This window comes from Conger conger, chromosome 12 (assembly GCF_963514075.1).
Source record: "Conger conger chromosome 12, fConCon1.1, whole genome shotgun sequence".
Classification (NCBI taxonomy): Eukaryota; Metazoa; Chordata; class Actinopteri; order Anguilliformes; family Congridae; genus Conger; species Conger conger.
Window position 1 is genome coordinate 29,759,756 of NC_083771.1, and position 24,380 is coordinate 29,784,135.

Consider the following 24,380-nt stretch of genomic DNA (forward strand, 5'->3'; position numbering starts at 1 on the left):
AAACCCCTTAACTAGCCAAACACTGCTTACCTAGCCAAACTAAAAATACTGATACACAAAAAAAGTAAATCACAGAAAGACAACAATTAAGGTTTACAGGGAGGTGGGGAGGGACGGGGAGAGGTGCAGCTTGAAGAGTTGCGTCTTCAGTTTGCGCTTGAAGGTGGGAAGAGATTCTACAGTTCTGACCTCAACGGGGAGTTCGTTCACCACCGTGGAGCCAGAACAGACAGTAGTCGTGAGCGTGAGGTGGAAGTTCGGAGAGGGGGAGGTGCCAAGCGGCCTGTGGAGGCTGAACGAAGAGGTCTGGCAGGGGTGTAGGGTCTGATGATTTTCTGTAGGTAAGCTGGGGAAGACCACTTAACTGCTTGACTACGGTGTGCACAGAGGTAACAAAAACACGGAAACGATAAAAACAGAACACAATACATAAAAACACGAATCCTAAAAACCACGTAGTCGACACCCGGGTAGACTGCAGTTAATTTGTTTTTGAAAAACATAAAAATATGGCGCTAATAAATTTCTCTTAGTCCTCAAAAACAATCCACTAAAATACATTAATGAAAATATTTGAGGTGAGAAATAAGTATAATGCGGTCCTATTTGATGCAACGCCAAGTTTGAAAGATTTCGGAGCCAGGTGAGATGCGCTCGAAAGGATTTAATTTGCATACATGACATACCACAATACAATGCGCCAAGTACGGGCAATTTAAGAAAACATTTTTAGAGTACAGACTATAATTTATACTCACCGGGCATTTTATTTTACTTTATTACACCTACTCATTCATATGATTATCTAATCAGCCAATTGTGTGGCAGCAGTGCAATGCATACAATGTAGATATGGGTCAAGAGCTTCACATCAACAATCAGAATGGGGAAAATATATAATCAAAGTGACTTTGACCATGGAATGATTGTTGGTGGCATACAGGGTGGTTTGAGTATCTCAGGAACTGCTGATGTTTGTTTTATCATTTGATGTTTGTGTTATCGTTACTCTACCTTACGCTTGTAAGGTACAGTAACAATTGGATTCAGTGTCCAGACATATGTCATTCAGTGTCACTAGTCTCATACAGTATGTTAGCACATGTTCCTATCTAGAGTGAATTACAGTATAGGAGAAACAGAAGTACATTTACATATGTTTAAAATGAGCAATAGTGCCAGACCTGTCTAATAACATTCCCAGACTAGCAAGTAAAGATACAACATCACTAACAGGTTAACTATCCTAACCAGGAATCAAAGTAACAATTCTAATAACATACAGCCAAAAAACAGAACAAGCCCAATTAAGATAAATATAAATCCATAATCAATATAACCTAAAACCATAAAATATAAAAACCAAAATTACTAGGTGCTATATGATAGGTGGGTCTTCAGTCCTTGACAGACAATAGTTATGTTGTTTGACCACTTTGGGAAGTTTGTTCCACCAGTGGAACCACGACACAGTTAAATGTCCAGTGTTAATTCAACTCTAAAAGAGTACATGTGTCCAACTGGTCCCATGTGAAATCAGTAAGAGCTGATTTAACACTGAACATTTTACGATGTTCAGACAGATGTTATGACCGAGACCATGCATGGAGACAGCTGGTCGCTTCAAGACTGTGAACTGAAAGATTTGATTGGGGTGTAAGATAAGAAGATTGATAGAAAGAGTGCTGGAGCTGTTGCATTCACTGCCCTGTAAGCGAGCGCCATGGTTTGAAAGTGGATGCTCGCTGCAGCAGGTCACCAGTGAAGTGAGATGAGGGGGATGTGACATGACAGTGATTTTTGACTGTTACTTTGAGCCAATTGTCTTTCTGTGTCTGACCCTTGTGTTGTTATTTATCATAATATTTACACAGGCATTGGTAGCATTGGAAGAGAAAGCTTCATTTGAGTGAAAAGTCCAAAACAAGATGTCATGGTCGAGCTAGCTTGCTCAACATGAGTACATTAAAACAAAAACCTGTATGGCAAGAATTTATTTTGATCAGAACATTATTTTGTAGCATATTTCATCATGCTAATCCTGCTACTTGATCCGCTTCTGTGAAAAATGTCATAATAGTCTGGAGTCTTGTGTCTCAGGAACATAACTTGGATCTGGAAGGTTGGTGGCTAAAGACCAGGGGCCTCATTTATAAACGTTGCGTAGGCACAAAAGAATGCATACGCCACTTTCTAAGCAAACTTTGGCATTTATAAAAAACGAACTTGACCGGAAAATGTGCGGTCCTCCACGGAAACTCTGACCCATGCGTACGCACATTAACTGGGGAAATGAGAAACTGTGGCTTTAATGCTCGTGACGTAAGACCAGGAAAACGGGAAGTGAAACAGGATTTAAAAAGGTATAAAGATTTGCCGGGAGTTGTGGCTGGGTATGGCTGCTGTAAGGACGTGCTTCGTCCCTGTTATACTTATTAAAGTGTTGTATTGTTGAATCTCGCTATACGGGGTTTCTCCCTTCCTAAGTGCAACACAACATTTGGCGACGAGAGAAGTCGAAAATGATATACAACAGATACCACTGTGTAAAATAAATCGAAATTGATTGTTGTTGATTGTACTCTTAAAGGGTTCTGATTTTCTGCATGTTTACACTAGGACTCGGAACTATACTGTCCTCTCAGGTCCTCTTTGCACTTGTTCTTGTGTTTAATTTGCACTTTGTTGTACGTCGCTCTGGATAAGAGCGTCTGCTAAATGCCATGCAATGTAATGTAATGTAATTTAATGAAATATTACCTCTCACGTATCGTATATGAAGAGTTAATTTGCAGAAACGGATAAAAGCCTCTCTTACAACGAATAAACAAACAGCTGTTTGATTGATGCTCCCTGGAGTGCCCAAAAATATGATTTAGGATGATAAATATAAACGGAGATGTTGTTGTAAAATAATCCCTCAAATATGTAGACGAATTGTTAAACAATACTTCATGTTATTAAATGTATTCTCATAAATAATATGGTGAACAGTCGGACAAATGACACTGCACTGATGCCGTTTACAATGCGTCAGTCGGGCAGATACGAGTGCATGGTTTCATATATTGTTATCATATTCATATATTATGTTTTATAATGTGTTTATTGTTAAGGATTTTTGTTAGTTTTATCTCTTAATTTTGTAACTGTGTTTTCAATGGTGCTAGACAAATAACGTATTATTATTATTATTATTATTATTATTATTATTATTCGTCATTTACAGTCAATCAGGATAATTCCCACACCTGTAGCTTTTCAGAGGCAATCAAATGGCTGAAATCCCTTTTCTTGGCCTTCTTTTCAGCGTTTGCCATTGTCGTCTTCGTGAAATGCATATTCATTAGGGGTGTTTCACTGCCTATTTATAGGCAACTGTGGGCGGGACATGAAGCTGGCAAAGGTGCGCCACATTTAGAGTTGATTGTGATTTATGAAGGAAAACTGGCATGGGACGTGCGTATGCACTGTTTCATAAATTATGCGTACGCACGTCCTGGGTTTCATGCTTACGCAACCTTTTGACGTGAATCCTATGCACAGTTTTATAAATGAGGCCCCAGATGTAGCCAGAATAACATATATGCCCAGCTAATGGCCACCAGCAACGCAACACCAAAACAAACAGCCTTATAGTGCCTCCTATAATATAATCGGTGAGTCTAAAGAATCTGTGGCACTGTCAGTGGCCACAGTCCCCCCACCCCCACAGAGCCTCAGTCACTGTCAGTCTCCCCCAGCAGACAGGTACGGACGATGGCCTCTGTCACCATGTAGGGGTCGCAGTTGGCAGCTGGGCGGCGGTCCTCAAAATAACCCCGGCCATCTTTGCCCACGCGACGTGGGATACGGATGCTGGTCGCTCGATTTGCGGTGCCCACGGAGAATTGGTCGATGCTGGTGGTACTGAAGACGCCTGTCAGCCTGCGCTTGTTGTCCTCACCACCGTGCATGTCATAGCAGCGGATGTGGTGGGCGTGGCGCTTTCTCAGCTTCTCAATGGCGTCTTCTATGTGTCTGATGGAAGGAGGAGGAGTGGAGGGCCGGATCAAGCCTTAATTATTAGGTTTAAGTCAACATATGTCAAGTAAAAATATGCTGTCACTGTAAAGAATCATTTCATTTGCTGTGTGTATATTTATCCATACAAGCACTTGGTAGACATGTACACCAGCTTGATAATGCAAATATCTAACCAGCAAATCATGTGGCAGCAACTAAATGCATAAAAGCATGCAGATATTGAGAAAAGGGTTCAGTTGTTTTCTGACCAAATATCAGAATGTTTAAGAAATGTAAAAGTGACTTTGACCATGGAATGATTGTTGGTGTCAAACTGGGTGGCTTGCATATCTCAGTCACACACAGCAGTCTCTAGAATTTGAGAATGGTGTTTAAAACAAAAAACATCCAGTGAGCAGCAGTCCTGTGGCCAGACTGGTCAAAGCTGACAGAAAGATGACAGTGACACAAATAACTACACATTACAATAGTGGTATGCAGAAGAGCATCTCTGAACACACTATGCGTCAAACCTCAAAGTGGATAGGCTAGTCGGATACCTAGTCTATATATTGCCTTTGAAAGTCAAAGATGTCAAAGTTGATACGCACATAATGGTTGTTGAATCCTGACAGTAGAAATCTGCATTTTTAGAAGCAATTCCAACGCTGTGCAATTTAGTTTTGTAACATGGAACACATGTTTCTTGAAGGTGCAAGTTGCAACTGACTGTATTTCGCATTTATTTGTCTACAAGTATCACCCGTGTTGTTAGAAGCAGAAGGAAGCTCATACAGAAGGTATTCAATAACTGAGCTTGAGTACAGAATGTTCATGTTCATGTCTACTTTGAAAGAGACTAAAATCATTCATCTTTTGATGGCAATATCATACTGCTCAGTCCTGCTTCTAGCATCATAACGGTAGTAAGTAGATTGCCAGTTCTGCTAAGTCAGTTCTGCTTCTCCTAGTTTCCAGCTTCCAGCTGTGCCGCTATGAGGGCAAGGTTCGCCCCCCATTAAGCACATAAAATGCAGGCCTTCTATGTCCTAGATGGCTAATTCACACCGACACTTACAGGGAGTCAAGATAGTGCAATTTGGGGAGTTGGTGCTGCTGATTCTTGGATTCTGCCTTATAGCTGCTCTGGCAATTTTCTAATTGTTCCATCAATGATTTCAGGAAGATTCATCTGCCTTCTGGTCTTTGGAACTTTAATTTCAGTTTCATGGAACTGTTTTGGGAGATGCTAGAGATGCTTTGGCACTTTCTTTCATTGTTTTCTTTTTTGACTGGTATTTGTCTTTGACTGTTACTTCTTGTTTAAGGTAGTTGAACCCGTCTATAGATTTGACATGGATCTGTGTTGTTTTGATAAAGTTTGATCCAACAGGTTGCTCTGCCGATCAAAGAATTTGGTGAATTAATTCATAATTGATATCTTTGACAATAGCCTAATTAATACAGTACTGTGCAAAAGTTTTAGGCAGGTGTGAAAAATGCTGTAAAATAAGACTGCTTTCAAAAATAGAAATGTTAATAATTTATTTTGATCAATTAACAAAATGCATGAACAGAAGAAGTGAATGAACAGAAGAAAAACCTAAATCACATCAATATTTGGTGTGACCACCCTTTGCCTTCAAAACAGCATCAATTCTTCTACGTATACTTGCACACAGTTTTTCTTTACACAGAAGATAGGGGTGACATGGCTCAGGCAGTAAGAGCAGTCGTCTGGCAGTTGGAGGGTTGCCGGTTTGATCCCCCGCCCGGGCGGTGTCGAAGTGTCCCTGAGCAAGACACCTAACCCCCAAATGCTCCTGATTAGCTGGTCGGGGCCTTGCATGGCAGCCAATCGCTGTCGGTGTGTATGAATGGGTGAACGGAGAAGCATCAATTGTACAGTGCTTTGGATAAAGGCACTGTATAAAATGCCTGCCATTTTAATGATATTGGCTGTATGTTTGGGGTTTTGTCTTGCTGCAGAATAAATTTGGGGCCAATCAGATGCCTCCCTGATGGTATTGCATGATGGATACTTATCTGCCTGTACTTCTCAGCATTGAGGAGACCATTAATTCTGACCAAATCCCCAACTTCATTTGCTTGATGGCACAAGCTGGGAGACCGGCTAGGAGTGAGTTGCAGTAATCCAGGCAGGAAATGACGAGCGCCTGGACTAGGAGCTGGGTGGAATTACTTGACAGCATTTTTTCACACCTGCCTAAGCTTTTGCACAGTACTGTACATTTAATTGAATTTATTTGGCATGTTGGTTAACTGCAGGGTTTTAATAGTTGATGCGCTTGTGTTGGTATTCAGAGTGCCAAACGTTAAACAAGGGTGTTGGGTGTTAAAATTGCTGGATTTGGAAACCTTACACTTCACTTCACCTCCCTTACAGGCTACAGCAGCAGAAGACAAATACCTCTAAAAAATAAGTCTAGTGAATACCTAATAATGTGCTCACTGAGTGAATATACAATATACACTTCCCTACATTGTCATATGATTATCTAATCAGCCAATTGTGTAGCAGCTATGCAGTACATAAAATCATGCAGATACAGGTGAGGAGTTCAGTTAATGTTCACATGAACCATCAGAATGGGGAATAAATGTGATCGAAGTGACTGACTGTGGAATGATTGTTGGTGCCAGACAGGGTGGTTTGAGTATCTCAAAAACTGCTGATCTCTGGGGATTTTCATGCGCAACAGTCTCTAGAGTTTGCAAATGAAAAATTTAATGAAAAAAACATCCCATGAACAGTCGTTCTGCAGGAAAAAAATGCCATGTTAATGATTGAGGTCTGAGGATAATGGCCACAGGAAAGCTCACAGGAAGGTGACAGTAAAGCAAATAACCACACACTTCAACAATGGTATGCAGAAGAGCATCTCCGAACATACAACACGTCAAACCTCAAAGTGGACAGGCTACCACAGCAGAAGACCATCCATCCATCCATCCATTATCTTAACCCGCTTATCCTGAACAGGGTCGCAGGGGTGCTGGAGCCTATCCCAGCATGCATTGGGCGAAAGGCAGGAATAAACCCTGGACAGGTCGCCAGTCCATCGCAGGGTACACACACCATTCACTCATACACTCATACACTCATACACTCATACCTATGGGCAATTTAGACTCTCCAATCAGCCTAACCTGCATGTCTTTGGACTGTGGGAGGAAACCGGAGTATCCGGAGGAAACCCACGCAGACACGGGGAGAACATGCAAACTCCACACAGAGAGGCCCCGGCCGACGGGGATTCGAACCCAGGACCTCCTTGTTGTGAGGAGACACTGCTACCCACTGCACCATCCGTGCCGCCCAGCAGAAGACCAATAAGTCTAAAAAATTAAGTGTGTCACCATCTGTATATAAATGTGTGTAGTGCATTACATATTCTCCATGTGTAATACAGTTTTGTGCATGTCTGTATTTCTCTATGTGTGGTGTAGTTTGTGTGTGTGTACATTTCTCCACAAGTAGCAGAGTTGTACACTCACTTCATCCCTCCCTCTTCTCTCATGGCCTCTGTACTGAAGTTGATATGGCAACCAGACCCGCTCCAGTCTCCCTGCACGGGTTTGGGGTCCAGGTTTGCGATCACCCCAAAGTCTTCACACACGCGGTGCAGCAGGAAGCGAGCCATCCACAAGTGGTCCGGCATCTCTATACCTTCACACGTGCCCACCTGGAACTCCCACTGCCAGGAACAAGGATTGGAAGAAGACAAGCAATAAAGGAGGGAGCAAAAGAAAAAGCGAGTGGGAGGTATAGAGACTGATATCAATACAGGATATTGAGATGGCAGGTATGTCATCTGCCAGATTTGCTACCAATAATGCCACATACCAGTGGCATTTGACTGTGAGACTGATGACTGTAACTGTAAGCTGCACTGAATGAGTGTCAATATGTAACTGTAAGGCATACTTGTACAATACGATTTGATCAAAGTGAATCATGCAGCAAATTGGCAATTATGCAATATGATCACAGTAGTCTCCACCATTCACCAGATCAGTTCTCCATTTTACAGTTTCATTGCTTAATTATTATATTTGCCAGGAGTGCCAACATTTGGGAAGACCTCTGGACCTCTTGATCTACGAGTGGTGAATGCTACACACACTTATTCACTTGCATTCTCATAAAAACGTGAGTTTTTAACACTTGTGACAAGCCTCAGATACATCACCAGTTGAAACACTTTGATGCCAAGGTTGGAAAGAGGGTTAGAATCGTTCGAGTTTTCCACATTGTATACCTGAGAGGGCATGGATTCTCCGTTGGTTCCGTAGATCTTCACTCCAGCGTACATGCAGGCCTTGTAGTGACTCATCGCGATGTCTCGGCCGAACGCCCTGTCCGCGCCCACTCCGCAGAAGTATGGGCCTATGAGAGCCAACTAGTGAGTCATATGACTATAATGCTGCTTAATTAATGTATCGAATTTCAATTCATTTTATGCACTCACTGAAACAAAAAAGGAATTGACCCCAAACTGACCCTGATTTAATGGCAGCAGTCATACACTTCTTACACCTATCTGATTGCCTGTCTGTGGCAGGAATCGCTGCAGTCTAGGGCCGCTTCTACTGCTTAAATATGTTGGCACAATTGGTTTGCATTATCTAATCTAATTGAAAAATGCATCCTCCTTTCTTCCACTCATCTCCTCCCCCTATACTTACAAATCAGAGGAGGTGAGTGAAGGAAAAGAGGATAGTATTAAGACACACCCCAAGACAGGCAAAAGTGCAAGAAACCTGGCTGAAAAGCTATTTATTTGTTTATTTTACCAGTGTCACGTTTCAGGTCTGTCTCGCCATGTTTTATGTTTATTCATTTTGTCTTAGTCTTGTATTGTCATGTATTATGTTAGTCTAGGTTCGTCATGTTGTTTAGTTTATTTCTTGTTACGATTTATTTTCTCGTCATGTCTAGTTATGTTTTGTTACGATTATATTACCTTGTTATGTTGAGTGGTTATCGTCTTAGTTTCGTTTTGTGTTATGTTTTGATTTATGTTTATTGTTACGGAGACTGGTTACTGTTTTCAACATACACTTTTACATGTCTTTCCGCAAACCTTGCGTTCCGCCTTTTCTCTCTCTCTTTCTGTCATTCACTCCCTAATTGTTTCCATTTGTCTATTTACTAAAACTACTAACGCTAGATCAGGATTGGGTAGAAACTAACAAACGAATCATGTGTTCATGTTACCTTACGTTTCTCGTGCATGTCATTTACTAATTTACTAATGCTAGGGCAGGATAGGTTTATTACTAACGATTACTAATTACCTTGTTAAACTTGTCATCCATCGCACCTGTTTTCCATTTCCCTGCTACGCTCTAACTAATTGTCTACACCTGTCTACACCTGCATTTATATCCCAGTCGCGCTACTGTTCAATGCAAAATTGTCTGCCTCTAGTTTACTACGCAACTCTTGAGCATTATTACTGGTTGATTCACGTTAAGATCCAAGCCTGTTTTACCGACCATCGTTTCTTGATTTCTGTTTCGTTGACCATCGTTTGTTTTTTGACCACGTCTTCGCCTACCGTTTTTGTACCTTTGCCTCGCTGATTGTTTCATGGTTTCGACTTCCGCAGCGCCCTCGACTACGACCCTGCCTGCCGTCCGCCTGTACTTCTGCCCCGCTGACAGCTCTCCTGCTACCGGACCTTCCTGCACGTCTACCGACTACGAGTTTGCCTCTTCCCTCGGCACCGTGCTTTTTGTTTGTTTTGTGTTTGTTTGGCTGGATCTACGTGTATTGACATTGCTTGTTTTGACTACACCCCTGGGATTCGTCCCGAATAAAGCCCTGACGGGACTTTATCTAACCATTGTTTCTGAGTCGTGCATTTTGGGTCCAACTCCCACGCACCCGTCTCAACCAGATCCCATGTAGGTGAAAGGGAAGGATTTGCATTTATTTGTTTGTTTAATAAGCAAGCTCTCTCTCCCTCTTGGCAAATAAAACACACCTGAAAACAGGACTAACTGCATATCCTTGTGTCTAGCTAGTCTAGTCAGCATGTGCCACTGTCATTTTATGTTCCATTAAGTTCTTAGGGGTTAAACATAAAGCTTCTTCATATAATAATAATTATTTATTATCGTTATTATTATTATTCAAATTCATATAATAACATGAAATGAACTGTGAGGATTTCAGGACTACTCACCCTGTGGTCCTGGGAACCCCCCCTGGGGCCAGCTGTAGGGGTGTCCATCCATGCCTTGCAGGACGTACTCTTGCTCCATCCCAAACCAATGCTGAAAATGCTGTGCTGCCTCCATCACTTTATTGCAGGTGAATCGTGTGTTTTGCTCTGGACAACACAACACAGGCATAAGGTCAGGTAAGGGTTTCTGGATAATTTAACTGCTTCCCCAGCCCTGCTCCCTTGGATCCCTGGGTTCAGGGTCTCACGACAGGCATGATTGCCACGGGGTGTCAGCAAGAGCACAGCTCTTTCCAATCGCTTGGAGCAAGGAAAGGATGCAAGGAAGGAGGTAAAAAATAAGCGATTGGAAAGAGTTGTGTTCTTGCTGACACCCAGTGGCGATCGTGCCTTTCGTGAGACCCAGAACCCAGGGATCCAAGGGAGCAGGAACTGTTGAGGAAGCAGTTAAATTATCCAGAAACCCTTACCTGACCTTATGCCTGTGTTGTGTTGTCCAGAGCCTAAAGGGTAGGTCAGGTGTAAAACCCAATGCAAGAGGAGAGGGGGCCTCCCTCCTGGTTACAACAGCAATAAACAGCAGATCAGGTAGCAAGTGACTCTGGGCCAGATCTGCACCTGTTCTGGCTTACTTCGGGCCAGTGCTACTTTGAATATTGTGAGGTGACCTAATGCTATATTTGTGTTTGTGTTAGGAACTATAAACACATTGTACAGATAGAGGGGTATGTGGCAAATTCTAAATGTGCTGTAGGGTGGAATGGAGCGGTGAAGGCTAGAGATTCTGATCACAAGGTGATCTAATCAGTACACCCAACGGGCACTTTTGTTGTCTCAGAGCAGGGGGCATATACTTCAGCACTACCTGTTGGACAGTGAGTGAGTGAGCGTTTCTGGGCAGAGCGTGTGTTTGTGTACGCTCTCTTTTACTGATGAGAGGGGGTTGCTGCAGTACTGAGCTCAATCGCAAACAGAATGAACAGCGACTGTAAGCGGGAGCCCAAAGACTAAGATGCAACGGACTTGCGGTTGCAGTTTGTTGCAGTTGCACGAGGACCAGGGTTCGATTCCTGGTCCTGCCAAAAGCCAAGTTTGGCCAGCTCTCGTGGAGCATCATAATTGGCTCGCTGCCCCAGAGGGAGGGACTTGGTAGGGTTAACAGATCGCCATGCACCCCGGGCGCCTCAGAATCACAGTCACGAGCATGAGACATTACATTTACATTATTGGCATTTGGCAGACGCTCTTATCCAGAGCAACGTACAGTTGATTAGACTAGGCAGGAGACAATCCTCTCCTGGAGCAATGCAGGGTTAAGGGCCTTGCTCAAGGGCCCAGCGGCTGTGCAGATCTTATTGTGGCTACACCGGGAATCGAACCGCTGACCTTGCGGGTCCCAGTCATGTACCTTAACTATGCTACAGGCCGCCCTTTTAAGACAAGACGAGATGGCTTGAAGAAGGCGTGTTGTTCTCGGATCCCTTCGGGCAGCCGAGGGACAGGGTGTGGGCGGTGTATCCCCCAGCTAACACTAATTGGATTAGATAGGGTACAATTGGCTACCAAATTGGGAGAAAAATGGAAAAATCTGAAATAAATGTATATTAAAAAAAAAAGAACAGCGACTGCAGACATGGGGAGGACTGTACCTGCAGGCTCACGGTAGCAGTTGAGCACCTCACAGAGGACCAGCTTGTTGGGGTCATGGGTGAAGGGGTCCCGGAACATCCGCACAGGGATCAGGTACATGTCACCTAGATAGCCCTCTGGTTGGTATGTGGGGGAGCCAACATTCCACTCTGGGATATCTGCCAAAGAGAGGGCAAAGTAAATATTATTGTAATTATTCATCATTATTATTATGGCTTTTAATGAGTAAAAATTCAATTGAGGGTAAAAGGATGGTAAAATAACAATTAAAAAGTACAAATAATGGGAGCGACGTGTCTGCGTACGTGTATACACATGATCACGTGCGCATGAGAACCCATTACCCTCAATGCTGCTGGGCTCACAATCCAGTGTTCGATTCTTGCAGCGCAGACGTTCTTTGGTGTAATCAATCCAGACGTAGGTCACCTGACACAGGCCACCCTGGGGCAGGGCGAGGTAGTGCTGCAGCTGAACCTTGTTCAGCTGAGAGCTGAGTGACACTGAGGACATGACTGAGGGAGAGGAGACCAGTCAGAATGTATCTGTCCAAATTGTATCAGTGGGACACAGCAGTACATGGACGACACTGCATCTACACTGCATAAATCATGCAGTATTCAACAAATAGTAGAGTATTCATTGAAGTCTGATTCTAAAATCAACAGTGATTGAGCATGTTTAAATATATATATATATACAAATATATACAGTGGTGTATTTTTTTGCATGTTTGTCACACTTAAATGTTTCAGATCATCAAACAAATTTAAATATTAGTCAAAGTGTCACAGTGTTGTACTTTGTGTTGCTAGCCACTAGGTGTCACTAAATTGTGTTTTGTCTCACTGCTTAATTGTCTTGTTGTATGCACCTGTTGTTAGTCTTGTGATTAGTGTTGCCCATTGTCTCCTGTATATAGCCCGGTCCTTTTCACGTAGTCTTTGTTGAGTCTTTACCTTAACCCTCTGTGAGTAACCCTGTCTGATTCTGTCTACCTATACCTTGTTTGGATATTCTGTGTTTGACCCTGGAGTGTTTATACACTACGAGACTGGATTGCCCTTTGTGTTTTTGGCTTCCTTTTGGAGTTTTTTAGTTCACCCTTTTTGGAAGTTCTTTGTTGTTTTTTGACCTTATGGAATTTTGGAAAATCCTCTGTTTTGTTTTTGTTTCCTAAATCTTCTGTGCTTTTGGAACTTTAAATAAATATTTGGACTATACCTGCAGTACTCCGCAATTGGGTCATCTTCAGTGCTTGGTGGTCTAGGGGATTGGCATCTGACTAGCACGTCAGAGACCGGGGTTCTATACCCGGCCGTGACACAAAGACAACACAAGTAAACACAAAATGAAGGTTTTTATTATTAAGGGAGAAAAAAATTCAAACCTACATGGCCCTGTGTGAAAAAGTGATTGCCCCCCTGTTAAAACATAACTTAACTGTGGTTTATCAAACCTGAGTTCAATTTCTCTAGCCACACCCAGGCCTGATTACTGCCATACCTGTTCTCAATCAAGAAATCACTTAAATAGGACCTGTCTGACAAAGTGAAGTAGACCAAATGATCCTCAAAAGCTAGACATCATGCCGAGATCTAAAGAAATTCAGGAACAAATGAGAAAGAAACTAATTGAGATCTATCAGTCTGGAAAAGGTTATAAATCCATTTCTAAAGCTTTGGGACTCCAGAGAACCACAGTGAGAGCCATTATCCACAAATGGCGAAAACATGGAACAGTGGTGAACCTTCCCAAGAGTGGCCGGCCGACCAAAATTACCCCAAGAGCGCAGCGACGACTCATCCAAGAGGTCACAAAAGACCCCACAACAACATCCAAAGAACTGCAGGCTTCACTTGCCTCAGTTAAGGTCAGTGTTCATGACTCCACCATAAGAAAGAGGCTGGGCAAAAATCGCCTGCATGGCAGAGTTCCAAGACGAAAACCACTGCTGAGCAAAAAGAACATTAAGGCTCGTCTCAATTTTGCCAGAAAACATCGTGATGATCCCCAAGACTTTTGGGAAAATACTCTGTGGTCTGACGAGACAAAAGTTGAACTTTTTGGAAGGTGTGTGTCCCATTACATCTGGCGTAAAATAACACCGCATTTCAGAAAAAGAACATCATTCCAACAGTAAAATATTGTGGTGGTATGGTCTGGGGCTGTTTTGCTGCTTCAGGACCTGGAAGACTTGCTGTGATAAATGGAACCATGAATTCTGCTGTCTACCAAAAAATCCCGAAGGAGAATGTCCGGCCATCTGTTCGTGACAAAATGAAGACTTTGGATTGTCCTAGTCAAAGTCCTGACCTGAATCCTATTGAGATGCTGTGGCATGACCTTAAAAAGGCGGTTCTTGCTCGAAAACCCTCCAATGTGGCTGAATTACAACAATTCTGCAAAGATGAGTGGGCCAAAATTCCTCCACAGCACTGTAAGAGACTCATTGCAAGTTATCGCAAACGCTTGATTGCAGTTGTTGCTGCTAAGGGTGGCCCAACCAGTTATTAGGTTTAGGGGCAATCACTTTTTCACACAGGGCCATGTAGGTTTGGATTTTTTTTTCTCCCTTAATAATAAAAACCTACACTGTACATATTGAGTTATATACACTCAGTGAACACTGTTAGGTAGACCAGCTTGTTAATGCAAACCTTTAATCAGCCAATGATGTGGCAGCAACTAAATCCATAAAAGCATCCATTTGTGATCAAGAGGTTCAGCTATTTCAGACCAAATGTCAGAATGGGGAAGAAATGTGATCTAAGGGACTTTGGAATGATTGCTGGTGCCAGACAGGGTGGTTTAAATATCTCAGAAACTGCTGATCTCCTGGGATTGTCACGCACAACAGTCTCTAGAGTTTGCAAAGAATGGTGCGTAAACCAAAATACATCCAGTGAGAAGCGGTTCTGTGGGCAGAAATGCCTTGTTAATGAGAGAGGTCAGAGGAGATGGGCCAGACTGGTCAACGCTGACAGGAATAACATAACAATAACACAAATATCCACACATTACAACAGTGGTATACACACTGAACACACAACATGTCAAACCTCTTAAGTGGATAGGCTACAGCAACAGAAGACCAAGTCTAAAAAAACGAGTCCAATAAATGCCTAATAAAGTGCTCACTAAGTGTACATATACACATTACTGTAAGTGGGCTCTCCAAGGAATCGCCACCTTAACGTGGTGGAGGGGTTTGTGTGTCCCAGTGATCCTGGGAGCTATGTTGTCGGGGGCACTAGCTAGCCCCCAGTAGGGTCTCCCAAGGCAAATTGGTCCCGGGGGAGGGGCCAGACTAAGAGCGATTCAAAGACTCCATGATACGGCCACACGAGAACCCAGTTACCTCGCCCGGAAAAGGGAAACCGGGGCCCCCTTCTGGAGCCAGACCCGGGAGGGGAGCTCGTAGGCGAGCGTCTGGTGGCCGGGCCTTATCCCATGGGGCCCGGCAGGGCACAGCCCGAATTGGTCACGTGGGGCCGCCGCCCTGTGGGCTCACCACCTGCAGGGGTCGGCATCGGAGTCAGGTGCTTTGCCCAACGGGCAGCAGGCAAAGGCAGGGATCCGGGCGTGCTGATCCTCAGCGTCACAGACTAGTTGTGGGGACGTGGAACGTAACCTCTTTGGTGGGGAAAGAACCGGAGCTAGTGCGTGAGGCGGAGCGGTACCAACTAGATATAGTTGGGCTCACCTCCACACACAGCATTGGTTCCGGAACCAAACTCCTGGAGAGGGGCTGGACTCTGTTCTTTTCTGGAGTTGCTCAGGGTGAGAGGTGCTGGGTGGGTGTGGGGATACTCACAAGCCACCGGCTGAGCGCCACTGTGTTGGAGTTCCACCCAGGGAACGAGAAGGTCGCCTCTCTGCAACTACGTGTTGCTGGGGGGAAAGCTCTGACTGTTGTTTGTGCTTATGCACCAAACAGCAGTTCAGAGTATCCGGCATTCTTGGAGTCACTGGGCGGCATCCTGGAAAGGGTGCCACCTGGAGACTCCATAGTTCTGCTGGGCGACTTCAACGCTCACGTGGGCAATGACGAAGAAACCTGGAAGGGGGTGATTGGGAGGAATGGCCTGCCCGATCTTAACCCGAGTGGTGTTTTGTTATTGGACTTCTGTGCTGGTCATGGATTGTCAATAACAAACACCATGTTCGAGCATAGGGTAGCTCATAAGTGTACATGGTACCAGAGCACCTTAGGCCAAAGATCGATGATCGACTTTGTGGTCGTATCATCAGATCTGCGGCCGTATGTCTTGGACACTCGGGTGAAGAGAGGAGCAGAGCTGTCAACTGATCACCACCTGGTGGTGAGTTGGATCAAGTGGCTGGGGAGGCTGCCGGACAGACCCGGTAAACCCAAATGTGTAGCGAGGGTGAACTGGGAATGTCTGGCGGAGGCCCCCGTCCGTGAGGTCTTCAACTCCCACCTCCGGAGGAACTTCTCACACATCCCGGGAGAGGCTGGGGACATGGAGTCAGAGTGGGCCATGTTCAAAGCCTCCATTGCAGAGGCGGCAAGCAGGAGCTGTGGCCAGAAGGTCATCGGTGCCTGTCGGGGCGGCAACCCAAGAACCCGCTGGTGGACACCAGTGGTGAGGGACGCTGTCAAACTGAAGAAGGAGGCCTTTCGGGCTTGGCTGGCCTGGGGGTCCCCTGAAGCAGCAGACAGGTACCAGGTGGCCAGAAGGGCCAGGGCCGCGGCTTCGGCAGTCGCTGAAGCAAAAACCTGGGTATGGGAGGAGTTCGGGGAGGCTATGGAGCAGGACTTTCGGTTGGCCTCGAGCAAGTTCTGGCAAACCATCCGACGACCCAGAAAGGGAAAGCAGGGCTTGTCTCAGGCTGTTTTCAGCAGGGAAGGAGAACTGCTGACCCGGACTGGGGATGTTGTCAGGCGGTGGAAAGAGCACTTTGAGGAGCTCCTGAACCCGAACAACACGTCCTCTGTGGAAGAGGCAGAGCCTGAAGACTCGGGGTAGTCTGCACCTATATCCCTGGCGGAAGTTGCTGATGTAGTCAAAAAGCTCCTCAGCGGCGAGTCGCCGGGTGTGGATGAGATTCACCCTGAGATGCTGAAGGCTCTGGACATTGTTGGGCTGTCTTGGCTGACACGCCTCTTCAGTGTCGCGTGGAGGTCAGGGACAGTACCTGCAGAGTGGCAGACCCGGGTGGTGGTCCCCATTTTCAAGAAGGGGGACCGGAGGGTGTGCTCCAATTATTGGGGTATCAGACTCCTCAGCCTCCCCGGGAAAGCTTACTCTAGGGTGCTGGAAAGGAGGCTCCGACCGATGGTCGAACCTCGGATTCAGGAGGAGCAATGTGGCACAGTGGACCAGCTCTTTACCTTGGCGGGGTTGCTCACGGGGTCATGGGAGTTTGCCCATCCAGTCTACATGTGCTTTGTGGACTTGGAGAAGGCTTTCGACTGTGTCTCCTGGGGAACCCTGTGGGGGGTACTGCGGGAGTATGGGGTACCGGGGCCGTTGTTACGAGCCATCTGGTCCCTGTATAACCAAAGTGAGAGCTGTGTCCGCATCTTCGGCACAAAGTCAAGCACGTTTCCAGTGGGTGTTGGACTTCGCCAAGGTTTCCCCTTGTCACCAGTCCTGTTTGTGATATTCATGGACAGGATCTCAAGGCGCAGCCCAGGTGAGGAGAGTGTCCAGTTTGGTGACCTCAGAATTGCGTCTCTGCTTTTTGCGGATGACGTGGTTCTGCTGGCTTCATTAGACCGTGACCGTTCATGAGAACGCCTCGGGATCCCCCAGGAGGAGCTGGAATACGTTGCTGGGGACGCCTGGAATACCCAGCTTAGCTTACTGCCACCGTGACCCGACTCCGGATAAGCAACTGATAATGGATGGATGGATGGATGGATGTAAGTGGTTTCTGTCAAGATAGATCACCAATGGGATTAACAAGAACAAGGGACGTAGCCTACCACGTCGTCGAAACCTGGGTAACATTTACTCGTTTTGGGTATTTGTAATTTAATCACATAACTAACAGACTAACTTTACCTCTACTTCAATACTGCTCGATAACTCCGCCTCCCTGTTCTATCCCTAAATTGCTTGCTTTGATTCAGTGAAATGTTTGCACCTGCTCTCTCCTATCACTACGTTCCTTAACTCTGTGCAATTGTCTGCTCCCTAGTCCGGAGCCGTTTGTATTAAATGTGTGTCTTTGTGAATCCAACTGCGTTTTTGTTTCCCCCTCATTATTGTATTGTTGCCCTTTCATGTTTCTCACCTGATGTTTATTTGTTAGACCCCCCTCACTCCCATGCCCTGCCTAGTTTGTCTCATTTCCCTGTGTATTTATACCTGTCCTTTTCAGTTGCACCTTTCTAGTTCGTCTTATCCTGCTTTTCGAGTCCCAAGCCCTTACATTCCTTTACCCCAGTTCTAGCCTCCTTGTTCCCGAGCCCTTGCCCTAGTAGCATTCTGTCCTGTAAGTTTTTGTTTTCTGGATTCTCATTTATGACCCCTGCCTGCTTCTCTGGACTCTTCTCTTGTTTTGAGGATATCTGTACCTCTGCCTTGTTTGGATTGACCTCCCAGTTTTTTAACTCTGCCTGTTTTTGATTGCGCTCAGTCTGCCCCTTATCCTCCTGCTATTAAACCTGCCATTTTTCAACATCCCAGTGTCTGCAATTGGTTCCCCTGTCCCCCCTGGCATGACACACAGATGCAGCAGATGACAGAGAATTTGAAGAACTGGGAAACTTTGCTCTTTGCTCTTAATTATGATTAATTATGATTAATTAATTAATTAATTAATTATTAGTTACTAAATGAAATGGCTAAAATATCCAATTGTGACAATTGCATGTACTGGAAGACTACTTGTTACATTGCTCTATGTATAGCGATAACAGTGTATTGTTGTTTAAGTAGCCACGTTAAGTTAAATGACATTAACCTTACATTTTCTAGAAAAATGATCTTGTTTCACACACCTCTGTTTGCAGATGGTCGGTGGCATATGCCAAGAGTAACATAAAAGTAATGTAGACAGTTGCCAGGCCTAACCAGTTTCTCCCTCAATCTTATTTACAAAAAACATTTTTTTTTTTGAGCACAGGCTATAATATAGACTCCCCAAGCACTTTATTTTACTTTATTACACCTACATATTAATGCGATTATGTAATCAAACAATTGTGTGGCAGCAGTGTAGTGCATAAAATCATGTAGATATGGGTCAGGAGCTTCAGTTAATGTTCACATCAACCATCAGAATGACTATGGAATGATTGTTGATGGCATACAGGGTGGTTTGAGTATCTCAGGAACTGCTAATCTCCTAGGATTTTCACACACACTAGTCTCTAGAGTTTGCAAAGAATGGTGCAGAACCCGCAGAAACAAATCCATTGAGCAACAGTTCTGCAGACAGAAATGCCTTGCTAATGAGAGACGTCAGAGGGGAATGGCCAGACTAGAAGGAATGGTCAAAGCTGACAGTAATGCAAGTAACCACACATTACAATAGTAGTAACAGTAGAAGTCTAAAAAATAAGTTTAGTAAATACCTAATAAACTGCTCACTGACTATATATATTCCAATTGTATTATGCCTTGTGATTTGGGACAGGATATTCTCATGATGATGTTTCTTCGAACCTTTGTTGGCACTAAAGCAAGTAGAAGGGACATATATGATAACTTATACATCTCAATGGGCTACTTACATGAGTTTCACTGATACATTAAATCAATGCGCTATATAATGTTTACATGCCCAATTTAATGTAGGAGGTACTTCAATGTGTATGGCAGCAGATGATCAGATGATGTGTACCAGTGGGCAGAAATTTTACTAAATTCTTCCAAATTCTGTTGGAGGAGAGGGTTTATGGCTCCCTGATTTCTATATATCCCACCTATTTCTTCTTATGTTGTACCAGGAGTTTCATGTGCCAGAAAAAGGATATATGGCCGTGCCATAATATGTTAATAACCCAGACACTAATTCACATTCCATGTGACAATTCTTCATGAGAATGTACATTAGAAAAAACAAGTGTTCAATCAATTAAAATGAAGTGAGCAAAATGGTTAAGGCCAGCTTTTGTGTCCTATAGTTCAGTTAAAAAATAATTGTAATGCATCATATTGGGGATATTACCTTGGCCTTGACCTTTGAAATTCATCAATTAATCCAATACAAATCATTAAATATGATGCACTGCATATAATTCAGCATTATACGGCAAACTAGTATCTTATGCATTGAGTTGGAGTCAGTTTCGTATCTCAGAAAAAGAGCAAGATGACATGTTTGTACTACTGCTGAAAAACCTTTTCAATTGCACCTTGCTAGTTCGTCTTATCCTGCTTTTCGAGTCCCAAGCCCTTACATTCCTTTACCCCAGTTCTAACCTCCTTGTTCCCGAGCCCTTGCCCTAGTAGCATTCTGTCCTGTAAGTTTTTGTTTTCTGGATTCTCATTTATGACCCCTGCCTGCTTCTCTGGACTCTTCTCTTGTTTTGAGGATATCTGTACCTCTACCTTGTTTGGATTGACCTCCCAGTTTTTTAACTCTGCCTGTTTTTGATTGCGCTCAGTCTGCCCCTTATCCTCCTGCTATTAAACCTGCCATTTTTCAACATCCTAGTGTCTGCAATTGGTTCCCCTGTCCCCCCCAGCGTGACACACAGATGCAGCAGATGACAGAGAATTTGAAGAACTGGGAAACTTTGCTCTGTCTTAATTATTAGTTACTAAATGAAATGGCTAAAATATCCAATTGTGACAATTGCATGTACTGGAAGACTACTCTTTACATTGCTCTATGCATAGCGATAACAGTGTATTATTGTTTAAGTAGCCACGTTAAGTTAAATGACATTAACCTTACCATTCCTAGAAAAATTATCTTATTTCACTCACCTGTTTGCAGATGGTCTGTGGCATATGCCAAGAGTAACTTAAAAGTAATGTAGACAGCCAGGCTGTCTAACCAGTTTCTCCCTCAATCTTATTTACATAAAATGTTTTTTTTTTTGAGCACAGGCTATAATGTAGACTCCCCAAGCACTTTATTTTACTTTATTACACCTACATATTAATGCGATTATGTAATCAAACAATTGTGTGGCAGCAGTGTAGTGCATAAAATCATGTAGATATGGGTCAGGAGCTTCAGTTAATGTTCACATCAACCATCAGAATGACTATGGAATGATTGTTGATGGCATACAGGGTGGTTTGAGTATCTCAGGAACTGCTAATCTCCTAGGATTTTCACACACACTAGTCTCTAGAGTTTGCAAAGAATGGTGCAGAACCCGCAGAAACAAATCCATTGAGCAACAGTTCTGCAGACAGAAATGCCTTGCTAATGAGAGACGTCAGAGGGGAATGGCCAGACTAGAAGGAATGGTCAAAGCTGACAGTAATGCAAGTAACCACACATTACAATAGTAGTAACAGTAGAAGTCTAAAAAATACGTTTAGTAAATACCTAATAAACTGCTCACTGACTATATATATTCCAATTGTATTATGCCTTGTGATTTGGGACAGGATATTCTCATGATGATGTTTCTTCGAACCTTTGTTGGCACTAAAGCAAGTAGAAGGGACATATATGATAACTTATACATCTCAATGGGCTACTTACATGAGTTTCACTGATACATTAAATCAATGCGCTATATAATGTTTACATGCCCAATTTAATGTAGGAGGTACTTCAATGTGTATGGCAGCAGATGATCAGATGATGTGTACCAGTGGGCAGAAATTTTACTAAATTCTTCCAAATTCTGTTGGAGGAGAGGGTTTATGGCTCCCTGATTTCTATATATCCCACCTATTTCTTCTTATGTTGTACCAGGAGTTTCATGTGCCAGAAAAAGGATATATGGCCGTGCCATAATATGTTAATAACCCAGACACTAATTCACATTCCATGTGACAATTCTTCATGAGAATGTACATTAGAAAAAACAAGTGTTCAATCAATTAAAATGAAGTGAGCAAAATGGTTAAGGCCAGCTTTTGTGTCCTATAGTTCAGTTAAAAAATAATTGTAATGCATCATATTGGGGATATTACCTTGGCCTTGACCTTTGAAATTCATCAATTAATCCAATACAAATCATTAAATATGATGCACTGCATATAATTCAGCATTATACGGCAAACTAGTATCATATGCATTGAGTTGGAGTCAGTTTCGTATCTCAGAAAAAGAGCAAGATGACATGTTTGTACTACTGCTGAAAAACCTTTTCAATTGCACCTTGCTAGTTCGTCTTATCCTGCTTTTCGAGTCCCAAGCCCTTACATTCCTTTACCCCAGTTCTAACCTCCTTGTTCCCGAGCCCTTGCCCTAGTAGCATTCTGTCCTGTAAGTTTTTGTTTTCTGGATTCTCATTTATGACCCCTGCCTGCTTCTCTGGACTCTTCTCTTGTTTTGAGGATATCTGTACCTCTACCTTGTTTGGATTGACCTCCCAGTTTTTTAACTCTGCCTGTTTTTGATTGCGCTCAGTCTGCCCCTTATCCTCCTGCTATTAAACCTGCCATTTTTCAACATCCTAGTGTCTGCAATTGGTTCCCCTGTCCCCCCCAGCGTGACACACAGATGCAGCAGATGACAGAGAATTTGAAGAACTGGGAAACTTTGCTCTGTCTTAATTATTAGTTACTAAATGAAATGGCTAAAATATCCAATTGTGACAATTGCATGTACTGGAAGACTACTCTTTACATTGCTCTATGCATAGCGATAACAGTGTATTATTGTTTAAGTAGCCACGTTAAGTTAAATGACATTAACCTTACCATTCCTAGAAAAATTTTCTTATTTCACTCACCTGTTTGCAGATGGTCTGTGGCATATGCCAAGAGTAACTTAAAAGTAATGTAGACAGCCAGGCTGTCTAACCAGTTTCTCCCTCAATCTTATTTACATAAAATGTTTTTTTTTTTGGGCACAGGCTATAATGTAGACTCCCCAAGCACTTTATTTTACTTTATTACACCTACATATTAATGCGATTATCTAATCAAACAATTGTGTGGCAGCAGTGTAGTGCATACAATCATGTAGATATGGGTCAGGAGCTTCAGTTAATGTTCACATCAACCATCAGAATGACTATGGAATGATTGTTGATGGCATACAGGGTGGTTTGAGTATCTCAGGAACTGCTAATCTCCTAGGATTTTCACACACACTAGTCTCTAGAGTTTGCAAAGAATGGTGCAGAACCCGCAGAAACAAATCCATTGAGCAACAGTTCTGCAGACAGAAATGCCTTGCTAATGAGAGACGTCAGAGGGGAATGGCCAGACTAGAAGGAATGGTCAAAGCTGACAGTAATGCAAGTAACCACACATTACAATAGTAGTAACAGTAGAAGTCTAAAAAATAAGTTTAGTAAATACCTAATAAACTGCTCACTGACTATATATATTCCAATTGTATTATGCCTTGTGATTTGGGACAGGATATTCTCATGATGATGTTTCTTCGAACCTTTGTTGGCACTAAAGCAAGTAGAAGGGACATATATGATAACTTATACATCTCAATGGGCTACTTACATGAGTTTCACTGATACATTAAATCAATGCGCTATATAATGTTTACATGCCCAATTTAATGTAGGAGGTACTTCAATGTGTATGGCAGCAGATGATCAGATGATGTGTACCAGTGGGCAGAAATTTTACTAAATTCTTCCAAATTCTGTTGGAGGAGAGGGTTTATGGCTCCCTGATTTCTATATATCCCACCTATTTCTTCTTATGTTGTACCAGGAGTTTCATGTGCCAGAAAAAGGATATATGGCCGTGCCATAATATGTTAATAACACAGACACTAATTCACATTCCATGTGACAATTCTTCATGAGAATGTACATTAGAAAAAACAAGTGTTCAATCAATTAAAATGAAGTGAGCAAAATGGTTAAGGCCAGCTTTTGTGTCCTATAGTTCAGTTAAAAAATAATTGTAATGCATCATATTGGGGATATTACCTTGGCCTTGACCTTTGAAATTCATCAATTAATCCAATACAAATCATTAAATATGATGCACTGCATATAATTCAGCATTATACGGCAAACTAGTATCTTATGCATTGAGTTGGAGTCAGTTTCGTATCTCAGAAAAAGAGCAAGATGACATGTTTGTACTACTGCTGAAAAACCTTTTCAATTGCACCTTGCTAGTTCGTCTTATCCTGCTTTTCGAGTCCCAAGCCCTTACATTCCTTTACCCCAGTTCTAACCTCCTTGTTCCCGAGCCCTTGCCCTAGTAGCATTCTGTCCTGTAAGTTTTTGTTTTCTGGATTCTCATTTATGACCCCTGCCTGCTTCTCTGGACTCTTCTCTTGTTTTGAGGATATCTGTACCTCTACCTTGTTTGGATTGACCTCCCAGTTTTTTAACTCTGCCTGTTTTTGATTGCGCTCAGTCTGCCCCTTATCCTCCTGCTATTAAACCTGCCATTTTTCAACATCCTAGTGTCT

General features: G+C 43.2%; 1 protein-coding gene across 1 annotated transcript; it reads right to left on the reverse strand.

Moving 5' to 3' along the window:
- Positions 1-3,719: 3,719 nt before the first annotated feature.
- LOC133141693 (glutamine synthetase-like) lies at positions 3,720-12,383 on the reverse strand. Its single transcript, XM_061262316.1, has 6 exons — positions 12,215-12,383; positions 11,870-12,028; positions 10,221-10,367; positions 8,289-8,416; positions 7,525-7,724; positions 3,720-4,020 (listed from the first exon to the last, which is right to left on the reverse strand). Exons 1-6 carry the CDS (start codon positions 12,381-12,383, stop codon positions 3,720-3,722), a joined length of 1,104 nt encoding a protein of 367 aa, XP_061118300.1.
- Positions 12,384-24,380: the final 11,997 nt, after the last annotated feature.

Excerpts from the sequence above, each read along its gene's own strand:
- LOC133141693 (XM_061262316.1), bottom strand. The coding sequence starts at position 12,383 with ATGTCCTCAGTGTCACTCAGCTCTCAGCTGAACAAGGTTCAGCTGCAG. Across the intron at positions 10,368-11,869 it reads CTGCTACCGTGAGCCTGCAG|AGCAAAACACACGATTCACC; the intron begins GTACAGTCCTCC and ends TGTGTTGTCCAG. Across the intron at positions 7,725-8,288 it reads GAGAATCCATGCCCTCTCAG|TGGGAGTTCCAGGTGGGCAC; the intron begins GTATACAATGTG and ends TGTTCCTGGCAG.